The 18,204-nt window shown below is 41.8% G+C and overlaps 1 protein-coding gene across 3 annotated transcripts in view; it reads right to left on the bottom strand.

The window, feature by feature from the left end:
- KLHL18 (kelch like family member 18) overlaps positions 1–18,204 on the bottom strand; it is a 53,019-nt gene that overhangs the window by 13,668 nt on the left and 21,147 nt on the right. For 2 of the 3 annotated variants that reach the window (XM_045530390.1, XM_045530389.1), the window contains exons 2-4: positions 7,720–7,850; positions 5,668–5,808; positions 586–784 (exon numbers count right to left, since the gene is read on the bottom strand). In XM_045530390.1, the coding sequence (XP_045386346.1) occupies positions 586–784; positions 5,668–5,808; positions 7,720–7,850 (471 nt within the window). Of the gene's footprint in view, positions 1–585; positions 785–5,667; positions 5,809–7,719; positions 7,851–16,410; positions 16,469–18,204 lie in introns of all 3 variants that reach the window. The other variant, XM_045530391.1, reaches the window with a different exon arrangement.

Here is an 18,204-nt window from a genome sequence, read left to right on the forward strand (position 1 = left end):
AAGACTCTTTCTGGTTTTGGAGGGGGCAGGAACAGTCTCACTCTGTTGCCAAGGCTGGAGTACAGTGGTGTGATCATAGCTCACTGCAGCCCTGAACTCCAGAACTCAAGCAGTCCTCCCACCTCAGCCTCCTGAGTGGCTGGCACTAATTTTTTTTTTCCCCGTAGATACAGGTCTCACTATGTTGCCTGGGCTGGTCTTCAATTCCCGGGCTCATGCAATCTTCTTGCCTCAGCCTCCCAAAGTGCCGGGATTATAGGCGTGAACCACACCTGGCCAAGACTCTTTCAAAAAGTTATCTATACTTGCTATTTCCAGTTCACAGCAGCATTCTTTCTAATAGTAAATACTGGAAATAGCCCAAATGTCCAAGAATAAGGGAAGTAGGATTGATAAAAATCAATAGAATATCATTTAGACACTAAAATGCATAAAAATTTTTCAGGAAAAATACATATGATATAATAAAGCCCCATAATATACAACAGCTGCATGAACTTTGTTAAAAAAAAATTAATAGAAAACAGTAACTAAAAAGATCAGCATCTCATGAAACCTGCACAGACCGCCAGTGTGCTCACATACCTGCTCCTCTGATTTTACATTCAGCTCATCCCGAGACACTAGCTCAAGCACATCTTCCAAGGGCAGGGCCAGGAACTCTTCCGACATGGACACCTCCACAAAGTGCTGGTGGATGAAACTGTTGGCTGCATCATACAGCACAGCACACATCATTGTCTCAGCAAACTGGCGCACACCCAGGCAATTTTTTGGATGAAGCCTTTTTGCACAAGAAAAGATGAAAAGAAAAAAATTAGAGGAAGAAAGAATGTTATCTTTGATCATTCTCATGTTGGTTCTGGGTAGAGCCGCAGAAGGAAAACAAACAAATTTTGTCCTCAGCTTTGATGGAAACTCCCTGTGTGATACCAAGTGCACCTCCGTGGGACTCAGCTTCTAAAGATAAGATTAAGAAAGATTAGGTGTGGTGCCTCACACCTGTAATCCTAGCACTCTGGGAGGCTGAAGCCGGAGGATCGCTCGAGGTCAAGAGTTCGAGACCAGCCTGAGCAAGAGCGAGACCCCGTCTCTACTAAAAATAGAAAGAAATGATCTGGACAACTAAAAATATATGCAGAAAAAAATTAGCCGGGCATGGTGGCGCATGCCTGTAGTCCCAGCTACTTGGGAGGCTGAGGCAGTAGGATTGCTTGAGTCCAGGAGTTTGAGGTTGCTGTGAACTAGGCTGATGCCATGGCACTCTAGCCTGGGCAACAGAGCGAGACTCTGTCTTAAGACTCTGTCTCAAAAAAAAAAAAAAAGAAAGAAAAATTATCCTCACAGGTCCCTGCCTCTTGGGCTTGGTGTTCCATGTGTCGAGGTAGAATAAGCTCTGTGGGAAGTCCTGTGAAGTAGCTATCTGGAAAGAAGAACAGGAGAGCATGCACTGGAAAACTTGTTTGTTACATTCCACTGCTGATGTTCCTTGTTGAGTGTCCAGGCACTATTCCACCTCTGGTCACGATGAAGGCATTGAAATTGTAGAATAAGAGTTTAAAACATGTGGAGAGATGGCTTCTCTAACACTAGGACCCTTATACTTTTTTAGACAGAAAGAGGCTCCATGGGCCTAACTGTTCAGACATCCAGAAACAGCAGCAGCTATCATTTTTTTTTAACAGTATCAGTGAGTCAAATACTTTGCCAGGCCTTTTATACACATTCTCCAGAATCTTTTTAACAACACTGCAAAACAGTAATTGCTCTTATTTTATAGACGGAAAATTGAGGCTCAGAGAAACCAAAAAATATGCCCATAGTCCCTCAACAAGCAAGTGGTGGTGCTGAGGTTGAACCCAGGCCTCTTGTACATGTTCCCACAAGCACCAAAGCAGACCTGCACTGATCATGACCAGGGAAACCAGGGGTAAATCCTGGCCCTGATGCTAACTGGGCAACTTGGGTGTGTTCTTAAGTTCTCACAATTGTCAGTAATTTCCTCACCTAAAAAAAGATGATGACAACAGCTACCCACCTGTTAGGGCTGCGGCCATGATTATGTAAGAATGTAGGCAAAAGCACTCAGCATGGTGCCTGGTATGAAGTTAGCTGCTGTTTTAATTTTTATTACGGTTGTCTTCTTACTACTATTTCATCTGAGAAAATTCCAGATGAACCCAGTGTGGTTCTGAAATAGTGGTGACAGCAGCAGACCCTAGGAATGGACCTTTTCTTATTTTGATTTTGTAACTAATAATCTGTGAAAGGAGATGGTATTTACCATATTAAAAATTGCCCAGGCTTACTTTCCTTCATTAGAATGGTTTTTCTCTTTTTCCCCCATATTGATTTCAGGTTACAGGCACAGAGTTATGATTACTTAGCAATAGTCACCACTGTCCCCAGCAGCAGACTCACCAGGGACTAAAAGCCTGGCTTTATGATTAGTCAAAATTCTATATAGTTGTTTAATTCCAGCCTGAACTTGCTTTGTCCATTACTTTGGAAACCTATGTGAATTTTCAAATGCCAAGGAAACACGAGCAGGGAGCAACATATAGGCAAGGCAGTATGGCCAGTGAGAAATACAGGGCTCAAGATCGGAATGCCAGCTCAGTCATCTGTCAAATAATGCCTTTCTCCTAAAGCACTTATGGTGATTGAATGACATTTGTTAAAACGCTTTACAAACAGAAGGCAGAAATGAGGATAAGCCTTCCTTGGGCCCCTACAGCATTGTGTCACCGTTCCCTATCCCTTTTTTTTTTTTTTTTGAGACAGAGTTTCGCTCTGTTGCCCAGGCTAGAGTGAGTGCCGTGGCATCAGCCTAGCTCACAGCAACCTCAGACTCCTGGGCTCAAGCGATCCTACTGCCTCAGCCTCCCTAGTAGCTGGGACTACAGGCATGCGCCACCATGCCCGGCTAATTTTTTGTATATATATTTTTAGTTGGCCAGATAATTTCTTTCTATTTTTAGTAGAGACGGGGTCTCACTCTTGCTCAGGCTGGTCTCGAACTCCTGACCTCGAGCGATCCACCCGCCTCGGCCTCCCAGAGTGCTAGGATTACAGGCGTGAGCCACCGCGCCCGGCCTCGTTCCCTATCCCTTTGACATCAACCCAAGAGAAGGATTCAAAATGCCACAGACTGGGAGCTGGATAGAGTCCAAAGACATGGGGAAGGACATCAACGTAGCTATTGGCATTCGTTTCCATCCTCTCCTCAGGTTAGGATTCCTGTATCTTATTAATATCTTTGGCTGTCTTTGATTGGCTTGACATAATATTCAGCCCAAAACACACCTTCTCAACTGAACTGGGCTTTCACATCCAAGAGGATGGGATGTGAGAAGCCTATTTGTGAGGTAATTGGTGGGGAAAGAGGAGGGAGAGCCACCACATAGGAAAGGGGCCCTTTTAGGAGTAGAAGAGAGAAAGGAGGGAAAATAAACCTAAAGGGTAGAGACCCACATCTTTCATCAGCTACTTCACAACCTTTTTCCTTGCTGACATAGCTTGACTCTGTAAGCAAGCAGGCTGCATAAGACGTAATGCTTTTATCAGAGGCAGGAAGCAGTGACTTGAATTAAACATGTTATTGCCTTGATTCTCTGATATATTTGATGTTCCGATCTAGCTCTGAGAGAAGAGTTTTAGAAAATATACAGCTGTAGTGCTCGCCTAAAAGCAAGGAAGCCCATACATCTGAAGGCTGGGGAAAGGGCCATAAGAAAAATTCAACCATAGCCTCAGGGGGAAAAAAAGCAGCAGGCTGAAGCTCTAACAGGCTAAGTAGCCTCAGAAACTATTGCTCTATGAACTTTGATGCCATTGCAGCTTCTCTGTGCTGTCATGTCCTGTCATTTCCACTACTGCTCGGAATGGTTTTCCTCAAGTCACTGGCAATCAAACCTTGAAATGAAGTGCCTATGTGCTTGTCCTTAAGGGCACATAGTAAGTGGGGAGCTGGGAGACCCCACCACATTCTGCAGCTAGGCTCAGGGAGAACGACTCCAAGGAACAGTGGTAGCGATGGTAACTACTGGAAAGAAAACAGAAAGCAAGCCAAGCCTCTGGGGCCTGTGGCAGGAAATAAAGACAGGAATGAGGTGAGGGTTTAGGTCTTAAAAGGGGTCCTACAGGGCTGAATGAAAAAAATGTCAAGGATAGACTCAAAACATCAGGCTTTATGTTTAAGTATCTGTTTCTAAAATGTTACTGGTGTATGTAAAAACTGTACTGGTCTAAAAGTCACTTTTCTAAGCATCTTTTAGATGTAATAGTCCGGATCCAGTGTTGACAGGGATAACCTCAAAAGCCCCTAGGTGGAGCTGTTGTCCATTGGTGAAGATGTAAGGATAGCCAACTTAATCCTTCCACAGTACCTACTTAGCCAGAAAGCCATTCTACAAGTTCTGTGGGAATTAAGTCCAGTTTGTGTCTTAGAAGCTCACAAATGAGTACAAAAAGACTGTGTGTTCCACACATTCCCATGTGTACCCCTCCAGCCTGCCCCAGAAGGCATCCCAGGGCAGTGACAAGCCAGGCTTTGGGGCTGCACTCTCACTACAAGGTCTCCATCTGCGTAACTGGGAACAGTACCACTTATCTCAAGATGAAAGCATTCACCTGGTACCCAGCAGAGGAGCGAACCCCGCAGCTAAGGCATCATTACTATGGTTATTATGACTAGTGGCACACACAGCATTGTTCTCTGATTACCATGAGCACCATGGGCAGGATGTGGACAGCAGACGGGGTCCACAGAGCTGCTGAGTGAACTGGATCGGTGGGCAGGAATGGGGAAGAGGGAGGTTATCTCTGAGAGGGGATGGGGTTCAGGAGGGCAGATCTGACTCAGGAGGAATGCTGCTTTTCAGACCAGAAACCTGGTGATCAGAGCAGGCTCAGGTGGAGGTTGGGTGTGGGAGAGCATCACAGACATAGGGGTGCTGTTTCAGTTGCTCCCTGCCTGTGTGTGGCCCAGCAATAACACTTACCCACAAATCTCTGGTGGTTAAAGGCCTTTACCTTATGACTAAGAGCTCTGTCTCTTGATGGGGGAGGAAAAGCCTTCTTATCTGCTCAGTTAAAAGGTCATGAGGCCCATTGCCAAACACTGAAAATAGGTGGGGGTATAATCCATGGTCCTTACTCTAAAGAGCAGACAATGATTGCTCCCAGGGGATTAGCGGGGAGGGATAAAGAATTCTAGGAGGTGAAATTTGGGTGGGCTTTTAAAGAGCTGAAGGATAAAAAAGGAAGGTTAAGAAATTCAAGGAAGGGAAGTATTTAAGCAATGATGGAAGTGGCTATGGAACAGTGAGGAAACACTGAATAAATTAGCCTCAAAAGAAATCAGCTTAGTTAGTGGCTGGTCAGACTGGAGAGAGAGGATCAGAAGAAGTACATGTCAAGCCAAGGGAGAAAGCAGGCTGGACTATGTACATCATGTTCTAAAAGGGTTCATCCCAAAGAAATGGTCACTGCTTGACGCTGATTTTAAGAAATGTCATTTCTGTACAGTAATCTGCCAGGATTCTCCAGCTCACTCCCTTCATAAAACTCTATATGCCCCCCAAGGACTCAGAAAACTGGCAAGGAATTACGGAAATGAAATAGTCATGCTCCGCTACATGGGCCAGGCCCACCACATCACCTCACCGTTCTCGGAGGAATGTGCAGCAGGCGTCTTTGATGCTCTGCAGCTGCAGGAAGCTCGCCCCCATCAGCAGTGACTGCACATTTTGCTGGTCAATGGCAAGGTTGCCATTGTAGGCAAAGTTGATCAGAGCCTCCAGGGCACTAAAAGAAAGAGGGAAAGCCATGAGATACTCTTAAGAGACCAGGCCCCACCTGAACTGACTTTACTACCTGGAGAACATACGGGCCCCAGCCCTAAAATCCATTCAGCCTATGCCCTTGAGAATCTATCTAAACTGAATAACTACTTCACCACAGCCAAAAACTCATTCTACTAAGTTGTCTTCATTGTCCAAATCAACCATGGTCATTTTTCTAAGTTTGTTTTCAGTCCCTATTTACCTACATGCATGAAATTATATGGATATGATCATAAAATACTTATCAAGTTCTTCTCCATGTTGCTACAATGTCACGTTTATTGTTTTTAGTGGCTGCTATATAATATTTCAACATGTAAAAATGGTATAATCTATTTCCTTTATTGGTAGGCATAATACCTATTACCATTACAATGTTTTTGAATTACTATTTCTTTGGGGTCAATTTCTAGAATGAGATGTCCAACATTTTTTCTGGCTTCCAATTCACACTGAGAATGAAATCCAAATTCCATCTATATGGCTGTGTGTGGTCTGGCCTCTCTCCATCTGTCTGACCTCATCACCTTCCACTCTTTCCCTTCCTCATTCTATTCTAACATCCTGAATACATTCTCACCTCCAGGCCTTTACACTAACTGCTTCCTCTGCTTAGAGGACTCTTCCCCCAGATGGCTCACTCCCTCACTTCAATTAAGGCCTTGGCTCAAATACCACCCCACCACAGACGCCTTCCCTGTTCACCCTGAAATAGCACAAACCCCCACCATCACTGTCTAGCCTTTATTCTGGTTTACCTTCTCATGTCACTTTCACTCCCAGCCATTCCATGCATGTATTTGGTTATTACCAGATCCCCATTAGTAGAAAGTTGGCACAGTGAGAAGGGGTGCTGTTTTCTTACTGCTATACCTCAGTGCCCAGAGCTGTGCACATCATAGATGTTCAGTCAACATTTGTTAAGTGAAGCACCAGGACTATACATGGGATCAGCATGGCTCTTTCAGACACAGACCTCAGAGAGAAGGAGTACACAACCACCCTTGGAGACCCCCTTTTGTGTCTTTCCTTACAAGTAGCTGACCTCAGAGATTTCTACCTTGCATTTGTTATGTAAACCCTCTCTATGTACTGGAGCAGATCACCTTCAATCATCCAAAGGGTACCATACAGTCTCCTAGCTCCTTTTCCACTAGTTTTTACCACTATGAGGTTAAGAGGTTAGGCAACAATTGACTGTTGGCTTGGGCTTGGTCTCCTTGGGCTTTGGTTTTCTGATCCATTGAATAACCATAATATCTGGCACTTTCTAAACCTGTGTTGTCTAATACTATACTCATTAGCCACATATGGCTATTTAAAATTAAATATAAATTGATTAAAATTAAATAAAATTTAAAATCCAGTTCTTCAGTCCTACTAGTCACATTTCAAGTGTTCAATAGCCATCTGTGGCCAGTGGCTATAATTTGGACAGTACAAATAGAAAGAATATCTCTATTGCTGCAACAAGTTCCAATGGACAACACTGTTCTAGACTGATGAGAAGGGAAGTAAATGAAGGCACTTATTTGAAGAACTATTTTGCCAGCTACAATGACTAGACCAGAAAAGTGCAGAGAGTAACATACCACCACCCTGTACCAGCCCGTTTAAAAAAATATCTTGACACCTAGGTCCTACTAAATATGTTACTCTAATAGTAGATTAAAATAGCATCAAAACTCTCTTCATTTTAACCCTATCTCAGGCCACTGGCTGAGGTTCTAATCTGTTTACTAATCACCTATTATGTGTGGTGGGGCTGTGCTATTAGATATCGGGTCCTACTGCAGGCCCTGAATGGTACCAAGCACAGGCTAAAACTGCACCTGGAAAGCAGCCTGTGAAACCTAATGGTGGGATGTAGTACCTTGGGTCCATTCCTTGCATTACAATCTCATCTTGCTTGCACTCCATCATGTCGTTTGTAAACATAGCATGGAAGTACGGGATCGAGGCCGCTAAGACGATCCGGTGAGCACTGAATTTGTGGTCCCCAATCTATAGGTAAAGTAAAATACAAAGACAGATACTGAGGAACACAAATAGAAAAACACAACCTGTCCCTTCCACAGCTTACCTCACTGCCCAGTGCAATGGCACTGAAGGCATCCCAGAGCAGGACAGACCCTCAAGGATTTTAAATTCAATATATTCAGTTATAGTAGAAGAATGTAAACAATACATTTTAATGAGGTATTAAAATAGTTAAAAATGTAAGCCTGAATATGCTTCAAGTAGTAGTTTTTACTTATATGGCAGTCCCCAATGCACCCCCCTTCTCAACTCCTCCACCAACTCAAATATCTGATTCCTTTAACACTTCATCTCAACCCCAGTTTTATTAGAAAGCAGATGGAATAGACAAAACAAACTGTCCAAGAATGCTGGAGCTCCTAATAGCATGTTCCTCAAAAAGAGTAAATACATAGTGACAGGAAGACTTGAAGAGAAATGAGACCACACTTGAATAGGGGGCGTGTGTGGGGACCAAGGACAGAGAAGCACATGAGCTCAAATGTTGGGGTAGAGGGACGTCCTTGGGCACCAAGCAGGCTGTGGTAGACAGCAAGGAACCCAGAGTTCATCTGGGAGAAATGACCCTGGCAGCAGCCAGTAGGAAGGACTGGTGCTGAGGACTGGCCAGTGCTCTATGTGGCCTGCAGGGACAGAGGCCAACTCTTTCTCTAATCTGTATCAAACCATCACTGACACACCCTTAAGCCTGAGGAATTCTATAAAGTGTTTTCCAATTATCTGCCAAAAGGTTATTTCCTTCAATAAGCCTTGTCATTTACACCTCCAAGCTACACAAACATTTCCACTTAAGAATTTTCCACACTCCAGGAGGAATAAAACTGTTCCTTTTTTTCTTTTTTCCTTTCCTCAGGTTCCATATTAGTGAAATGCCAGAGCATCTCACACCCAATGCTCATCTCTTTGTGTCACGCTTAAACAAGGATTGTAGCTCAGGTTCAGCCACTATGTCTGTCCTCTTTGCCTAAACTTTGGGTTTATTGTCTGGAAACAGTCCAGATATTAAACAGTCAAGATATTATTATCTTGAAAGATCACACACACAATCTTCCAAATGTAAAAGGATCCTTATCATATTCAAATTCTATTTGTTCCTCATAAAATCCAGGTGTTTCTCTACTACCAATGTTGGGGACATTAAACAGATACTTGCTTTGGGGGTTTTTCATTAATTTTCTAAAAAAAAATCACAGCAATACATGCACATCTTTCTTAAAGTTGTCCTACAAGGTTTATAATGAAAACCAGCAGTCTCTGTTTCCCTGATACCACTCTGATTCCTGCTCCCAAGGGCAACCTCTTTCTTCTGGGACTTGTCTTCACTTTTTAAAATAATATTCCTATATATTATTTCTTGATTTTTCACTTTTAGTTATTACATGTGTAGCCAGCCTCCAAATAGGCCCCAAAGACCCTTGCCCCCTGGTATTCACATTCTTGTGCTGTCTACTCCCACAATGTATCTGGGTTGGTCTACATGACCAACAGAATATAGCAGAGGTGATGATGGTATGTCACCTTCAAGGCTGGGCCACAAAAGGCACTGAAATTCCTCTTATTCTCTCTACTGGCTCACTTGTTCTAGGGGAAGTGAAATAACATATCTTAAGGATAGGCTCATATAAAAAGGAACTGAAGCCTCCTTCTAAAGCTACCTGAGTGAGCTTGGAAGAGGATCTTCTAGCCTTACTCGAGCCTTCAGATGACTACAACCTCATGGAGAAACCTGGAAGCTTCTTCTGAACACCTGACCCACAGAAACTGTGAGATAATAAATACTTGTTGGTTTAAGACACTAAATTTGGGGGTAATTTGTTATGTGTAAAACAGAACTATTAAGGCACTAATTTAATTCCTATTATAAAAGATTAGGAATTTGTCCTGATACCTTCTTCATATATTAATACCACCCCACATATGCTCCCCAGTCCTCCAATATAATTAAGTCAAATTTTGGTTAAATTGATATTAAGAGTTGCTTTATTAGTTCTATGTAAATATATTATTTGTAGTCAAGCTATGCTGAATACTATGATTATATTTCCTTTTCTGTATAATTTTTATTCTCCTTGGAGTGTAAAATTCCTTTTTAGTAAGTTCAAATCAGGTTCTCCATCAGTTGTCTGTTCCTTCTTCTTCATCTTTTTTTTTTTTCTTTTTTTAGTTGTCTGTTTCTTGAGACAGCTCTACTGGCTACTGGAACTCTATCTTTCTGGGAATTTCTTTACCCTCACCTACCTTGGAACCCTGTTTCCTGGATCCCATTTAGTCCTCTTCATTACTCACCTGTTCTGGTGGAAAGTATCTTCTAGGAAAGTTTCCTAAGAAAGGGTGTATGCACGATATGTCTGAAAATGCTTTTACTACTCTCAAACTTGGGTGATAATTTAGCTGGTTAAAAAATTCTAAGTTGTGAATATTTTTTTGTCAGAATTTTGAAAATATTGCTCCATTGTCTTCTAGTTTGTTGTTTTTGAGAAATCTCATGCCATTTTAAATACTGACCCTAAATATGCGACTGTTTTCTCTAGAAGCTTTTAGGACTTTCTCTTTATTCTTATAGTTACGAAATTTCACAGTGCTGTACTTTGGTGTTGGTTTTCTTTCACTCATTGTGCTGTATCAATCTATAGACATTGGCTGGGCCTGGTGGCTCACACCTGTAATCCTAGCACTTTGGGAGGCGAAGGTAGGTGGACTGCTCGAGGCCAGGAGTTTGAAACCAGCCTAAGCAAGAGTGAGACCCCCATCTCTACAAAAAATAGAAAAATTAGCCAGCTGTGGTGGCACATGCCTATAGTCTCAGCTACTTGGGAGGCTGAGGCAGGAGGATCACTTAAGCCCAGGAATTTGAGGTTTTAGTGAGCTATGATAACGTCACTGCTCTCTAGCCTGGGTGACAGAGCGAGACTGTCTCAAAAGCAAACAAACAAACAAAAGCAACAACACAAACAGTAACAATCTACAGACATTATTTCAGTTCTGGAAAAATCTTTTCATACCATTTTTTTGATAACTTCGTCTCCTCTATTGTTTCTTTTTTCCCTTCCTAAATTTCTATTAGTTAGGTGTTGGACTTGAGATAATCCTCTAATTTTCTTATTGTTATCCTGAATTTTCCATCTCTTTCATTTGGTCTATCATCTAGGAAACTTCAACTTTATCTTTCAATCTTTCTGTGGTGTAGTTTTTTATGTTGGCTATCATATTTTTAATTTGCAAGAGGTCTTTCCTGTTTTCTGAAGGTTCCACTAAAAGAAAAAAAAAAATCTTGTTTATGTTTCATGAATGCAATATTTTCTATAATCTCTCTTGAGATATCACATATAGTCAAATTTTTTTCTTTTTTTTTTTTTGCTTGCTTTTTTCTCAGAGTTATTTTCTCTTTCATTTGTTTTGATCTATGTCTTTTATGTCAGAAGTTTTCTTTAAATGTCTGGTGATACTTGGCTGGGCCGGGCGTGGTGGCTCACACCTGTAATCCTAGCACTCTGGGAGGCCGAGGCGGGTGGATCACTTGAGGTCAGGAGTTTGAGACCAGCCTGAGCGAGACCCCGTCTCTACTAAAAATAGAAATAAATTATCTGGACAACTAAAAATATATATAGAAAAAATTAGCCGGGCATGGTGGCACATGCCTGTAGTCCCAGCTACTCGGGAGGCTGAGGCAGTAGGATTGCTGAAGCCCAGGAGTTTGAGGTTGCTGTGAGCTAGGCTGATGCCACGGCACTCACTCTAGCCCGGGCAACAAAGTGACACTCTGTCTCAAAAAAAAAAAAAAAAAAAAAAAAAAAAAAAAGTCTGGTGATACTTGGCTATCTGTTCATATTTTTAAAGCTGTTTGAAAGCTCTGTGTATGTGGGTCCTTGCCAATTTGTGGACTTCACATTAGGGTGATCAGGCAAGAATCTGCCATTTTATTGAGGATCTCTAGAAGTAATGAGTTTCTTTAGGACTTTTTCTCTAGGGCTAATTTTATCAGAGCAGGATCTTCCAGTCTTTTGCATGGGAGTATCTGCCTGCAGATATTCTGGAAACTGGGTGAGAGAGGGGGATGGTCCCACCATTACTGCTTCGAACTTTAACTTAAAGCCCTCATTTGCCATTTTGCTCCATATCCCACCCCTTCTTCTATGCTTGGTATACCTGAATTCGGAGTCTCTGATTCAATTCCTAAGACTAAACTTCCTCTCTTCTGAGAGAGTTGGGGAGGTGGCATAGGCATCTAATTGCTTTTCACATAGACCTTCAACTAATCGTTCTGTTTTTGGTAGCTGGTGTCTCTAATTCTGGAGCTATTCCAGGGCTCTGCAATACAAATCCTCTTCCTTCTTAGTTTCTCCCCCTGGAAGGTACTTTCAGTTCCTTTGGCCCACTAAGTCTGTCACATATGCTCTCTGGCTTTAATATTCCATTGATTTCTCATTTGCTGATATCTTTTCCCCCTCTTACTATCATTTTAATGGGTTACAGGAGGGAATGAAAGTCAAACGTATATTCAATTTGCTGTGTTTAACTGCTCTGCATTTATTTTTCATAAACAGAGGACAAAAGAACAAACTGTATGTGCATCAAGAGAGTGAGCTGGTTTCTAAAAAAAAAACTCAGCTAAAGATAAGATGGACCTATCTTGGGATATGCTAGCCAGATTACATCCAAGTTCTCTGTTCAGTTAAGGGGAACAACAAATTTGACCTTGTCTAGAAGAGGGAGACCAAGAAAGGATCTAGAAGCTATATCTTACGAGGAATCGCTAAAAGATAGTCTGGAAGAGATAATTTAGGAGGAACATGATGGCTGTCCTCAAATCCTAGAAAGGCCATCACATAGATGAGGGTGGACCTAGAAAATTACAAGGAGACAGATTTTAGTTTATCATAAAAAGTAAGAACTCACCACCTAAGAATGTATAAGGGAGTCCTGGACCAATTCTAAAACTATTAAATGACTACTTAAGTGACCTTCTAATTCTACAATCCTGTAATACTATACTTCTGTGAAACGCTTTGGAGGCTGGGCTCAGTAAATCATGCCTGTAATCCCAGCACTTTCGGAGGCCAAAGCGAGAGGACTACTTGAGGCCAGAAGTTCAAGACCAGCCTGGGCAACATAGTGAGACCCTGTCTCTATAAAAAAATAGAAAAATTAGTTATATGTGGTGGCATGTGCCTGTCGTCCCAGCTACTCAGGAGACTAAGGCAGGAAGATCAGTTGAGCCCAGGAGTTCAAGGCTACAGTGAGCTATGATCATGTCACTGCGTACTCCAGCCTGGGAGACAGAGCAAGACCCTGTCTCAATAAACAAGCAAATAAATAAAAGGACAAAACAAATGGGAACTCAGAATATTCTTTTCTTACCAATAAATATAAATATTATAATATACATTATGGCTGATATGGAGGCCCATGCAAAGGCCAGTTTCTCCATTAATCTGCCATTACACACTGCTATCTAAAATTTCCCCTCTTTTCCACCCCCTAAGGTGGCAAAGACATGTGAACTGGTGCAATACAATTTAGAAAAAAATTATCTGTAAGAAACATAGAACAGGTTGGTCAGAAAACTTAAGGCTATTTGACATATATGCCATCTTTAGGCATACTTTGCTACACATCCACCTCTAAAACAACACCTCTTATAAAGTATTATCAATGAGGCTGGGCGAGGTGGCTCACGCCTATAATCCTAGCACTCTGGGAGGCTGAGGTAGGTGGATCATTTGAGCTCAGGAGTTCGAGACCAACCTGAGCAAGGGCAAGACCCCGTCTCTACTAAAAATAAAAAGAACTTAGCCAGACAACTAAAAACACATAGAAAAAATCAGCCGGGCATGGTGGCACATGCCTGTAGTCCCAGCTACTTGGGAGGCTGAGACAGGAGGATTGCTTCAGCCCAGGAGTTTGAGGTTGCTGTGAGCTAGGCTGATGCCACGGCACTCTAGCCCAGGCAACAGAGTTAGACTCTGTCTCAAAAAAAAACCAAAAAAACAAAACAAAACAAAAAAACAAGTATTATCAATGAAATGGAATCAGACACAAAATTTAAAGTATTACAGTCTGGTTCAAAGTCTAAGATAGAATAAAAAGAAAGAATTGAATCTATGGTGTACATGAAAAACTATGAATGAAAGAGCTAAACTCATGAATACACATGGAAGCTGCTGAGGCTGGATCAGGATATTATAATAGATCTCCCTGTGTACACAACACACACCTAGTGCCTGTGCCCACACTGGCCCTTAACCAGAGCATGTATCAGGACCAGTCACTTAATCACTGTGGGATGATTTGCAATGAATAGTGTCTACAAAGCAAATTAGGGGCAATCATAGGATGTTGTAGGTACGGTACAATACCCCCAAATTTGCTTCTAAGAAAAAATAAATAAATGCAAACTGAAAACTTCTACTAAAACTGTAGCAAAGACTCAGCACTCATGCCACTTGGTTTCTACAAAGAGTAGATACAGAATGTCTTTCTGAGCAGAGCTCTGCATAATATGATCTGAAGACTGAGACTGAAGCTAGCCTATAGAATTCCTTCATATTGTTTTTTACTATTAGGCCCCTGAAACTTTAATACCTATCAACAGCTTTGTTTGGAAAACTAAAAGAGGTGATGGAGTTACACAAAAGGAAGTGAGATTAGCTTCGAAAAGTCAATGAGTAACTTAAATATACACAAGTTGTAACTCCACTATACTTGGCTTCTAAAAACATGAACATGCTATTTCTTTGGTAACTGTTAAAGATCAAAGTGGCCTCCATGATTCAAGTACAGATATGAAAAGGAAAGTGATATGAGGCTGAAGTAGTACATAGGACACTCAAGAATTCTATTCTTACTTTAAGAGTGTCAGGAAACCAGGAGTAGTACTAAGGAAGGAATTCCAAGTTGGCTGGGCCACTCTGTGGAGGCAGAACATGAACTGGAAGGGCAGGAGTATCAGTGAGAAGTCCAGCCTGGTCCAGAGGAGAGAAGAGAAGAGGTGGGGAAGGAGAAAAGAGGTCAGACTCAAGAAAGATGTTGACCTTAGAACTGCTATGACTTGATGACTGACTGGATGTGAAAGTGAGGGAAAAGAAGTGTCAAAATGACTGCCAGGTCACTGGTGCAACTCAGTATGTGGAGGTGCCATTTGCTTAGATCAGGAGCAACAGAGAAAGACTAGGTCAGGGGCAGAATAATGAGGAAAGGTTTGGACAAGCTGACATTGAGTGACTGCGAGACATCCAAACAGAGATACTAGGTGGGATGTGGATGGATAAGTCTGGAACACAGAGATGAGTCTGGGCTCAGCTGACGCTTTTGGGAATTATCAGTGAAGACAGGGAAGAGATCACTTAGGGAAAGAACTCACAGTGTGAAGAGAGAAGGCACAAGACAGCCTTGAAAAACATCTAAAGATCACCTAGTAAAGGATGCATGAGCAAAGGAAACAGAGAAGAGACGTAGAGAAAGGAAGAAAGGAAATGAGAAGAGAAGCAAGGAGGTGTCTGTAGGAGCAATACTGGTCTACCAGACAGGCAACGTGGCATAAACACCACAGTGAGAGGGCCCTCACCCCCTGTGTTACCACAGACAGCCCTCCTCCAAGTTTGGCTTCCCAACTTATAAAATGAGATCATTTCTATTCATCTGATCCTCTCAACAGTTTTTGAGAAGATCAAATATAAAGGTGTAGAATGATTGATATGCATGTCATTTGACCAAATCACCAAGATCACTCCAAATTCCTGAAGTGTCAGTGGGAAAAAAGCATTGTTCTGTGCAGACTGAGCTAATTTTGCTGCCAATCCTGGATCTTGTTTGGAGACATAGATTTATGCTGATTTGTTGGAACCTGGCCACCAATGGGATTTGACTGAAGGGTACATTTGCAAACCTAACAGAGGCGCTTCATAGTAGTGAATTGATGAATAAATGGCTGGATAATTGGGCTTTGGAACAGATTGAAGACATTTAGCTTTTCCTGAGAGGAGCCTCAGAATCACAACTTTGGCCTCATTGAATTAAATGATGTATACATGTGAAAGTATCTAGCAGTGTCAGGAACTTAGCAGACATTTAACAAAGTTTTTGTTGCATCTAGCTGAGAGGGCCAGCTGTAAGAGACTAAGACATAAATAACTGAAATCCTCATCACAAGATCAGTCTGATGAATAGAAACTTGGTCCAGAGATTAAAGCTCTGAGTTTTATATGTAGTTCTACTATGGATATAAGTAAGTTCCTCAATTTTATCATGCCTCAGGTTTCTAGATTGGAATACAGATTATTACTATGGGCCAAGGAACATAGTAAGAAATTTTTAGATTCTCAAGAGAAGCACTATATGAATACTGGTAAATGTAATCCAGTCAACCACTCTATAAGACAATATTAGAAAATATAGCACAGCACTGAAGGTCAAAATATTTGCCAGTCTCTTCACCCTGTGCCCATCCCCGGGGAGACACAGAGCACAAGCCATATGGTACAGACAAGCTGTACTTAACTGCTCCAGTTTCCAAGCCAGTTATTACCTTTCTGTATGACCCAGGCAAATCTCTTCCCTTCACCCCTGAGCCTCAGTTTCTTCTTCTGTAAAATAAGAGACTTTAACTGAATTAGGATTCCCAACAGAGAGTATTTGCTAATAACAGTAGCTCAAAACAAATTAGAAAAGCTTTTGATCATGATGGCATCTACATAGTTTTGAAAAGTGACTATGCATACATGTAAAAGATACCATTTATTCAGCCTATATATTGGTGCACATGTGGCTCTGAGGGCACTAATTCTGGAATCTGTGGCCTGGGAACCCCTGCAGCACAGGTGCTCCAAAGGTCCCGCCTGGTTAGTACAGTCTACGGCTGTGACTAAACCAAAGGAAGCAAAAATCCTGAGTGCCTCATCTTCTATTTTAGTGTTGACTTGTTTTAACACACACACACTTTTCCCATTTTCTTCCTTGGAAAGATGGGAAAACCTTTTCCTGGCCCTGCCTTGGTGGTATCTTTGGAGCAACAGGATAGTGGAGAATGACACCACAAATTCTGTTCTCTATCACAGGCAGGTGGAGCTCAACATTCAACCAGCTGCTTACTCAACCACGAAAAGCAGCAGGGTAAAATGTGAATTGGGAGTAATCTGAGAAAGGTGTTCCCAAAGAAAGCAAAAGACACACCTAGAATAGATTTCTCTTTGATGAAAAACATTTTGATACTATTGCTCCTACCTTTAGGAGCTCACAATAAATATAAATAAGCAATAAGCAAACAGTTAAGTGTCCTGTCTGTACAGACAGATTACCCTTAGGATCAGTGGGGTTAAGACTAAGCTTTTAGGCAATCACAAGAGATGCTGAAAGTGCATAACAAGAAGTAATCCATAATTCTATTCAAGCATAAATCTGAATCATAAAAGCTATGAAGCCAGTGTGTAAAAATGGAGAAGCAGTAAGGGTTGAATTAATCTCTAAAATAAAATAAAAGAGGCAGGGCATGGTGGCTCATGCCTGTAATCCTAGCACTCTGGGAGGCCAGGAGCTTAAGACCAGCTAGAGCAAGAGTGAGACCCTGTCTCTACAAAAAAATAGAAAAATAAGCTGGGTGCGGTGGCTTGTGCCTGTAGATCCACCTACTTGGGAGGCTTGAGCCCCGGAGTTTGAGGTTGCAGTGAGCTATGACACCACTGCACTCTAGCCCAGGCAACAAAGCAAGACTCTGTTTCAAAAAAATAAACAAATAAAATAAAATAAAATAAAATAAAATAAAATAAAATAAAATAAAATAAAATGGTAGGTGGACTTGCCCTATCAGATGTCAAGACTTATTACAAAACAAAAGAAATTAGGAAATTGTAGTACTAAAAGAAACTGACCAATTGTACAGAATACTCAGAAATATGTCTCATAGGCCGGGTGTGGTGGGTCATGCCTGTAATCCTAGCACTCTGAGAGGCCGAGGTGGGAGAATCACTCAAGGTCAGGAGTTCGAGACCAGCCTGAACAAGAGCAAGACCCTGTCTCTACTATAAAATAGAAAGAAATGATCTGGACAGCTAAAAATATGTAGAAAAAATTAGCTGGGCATGGTGGCGCATGTCTGTAGTCCCAGCTACTTGGGAGGCTGAGGTAGGAGGATTGCTTGAGTCTAGGAGTTTGAGGTTGCTTTGAGCTGGGCTGACACCATGGCACTCTAGCCTGGGCAACAGAGTGAGACTCTGTCTCAAAAAAAAAAAAAAAAAAAGTCTTATATATATGTAAACTTGATAAATGGCAGAAATGGCATTGCAGATAATATGGAAAAGAATCCATTTAATAAATGGTGCTGAGA

This window comes from Lemur catta, chromosome 18 (genome assembly GCF_020740605.2).
Source record: "Lemur catta isolate mLemCat1 chromosome 18, mLemCat1.pri, whole genome shotgun sequence".
NCBI lineage: Eukaryota > Metazoa > Chordata > Mammalia > Primates > Lemuridae > Lemur > Lemur catta.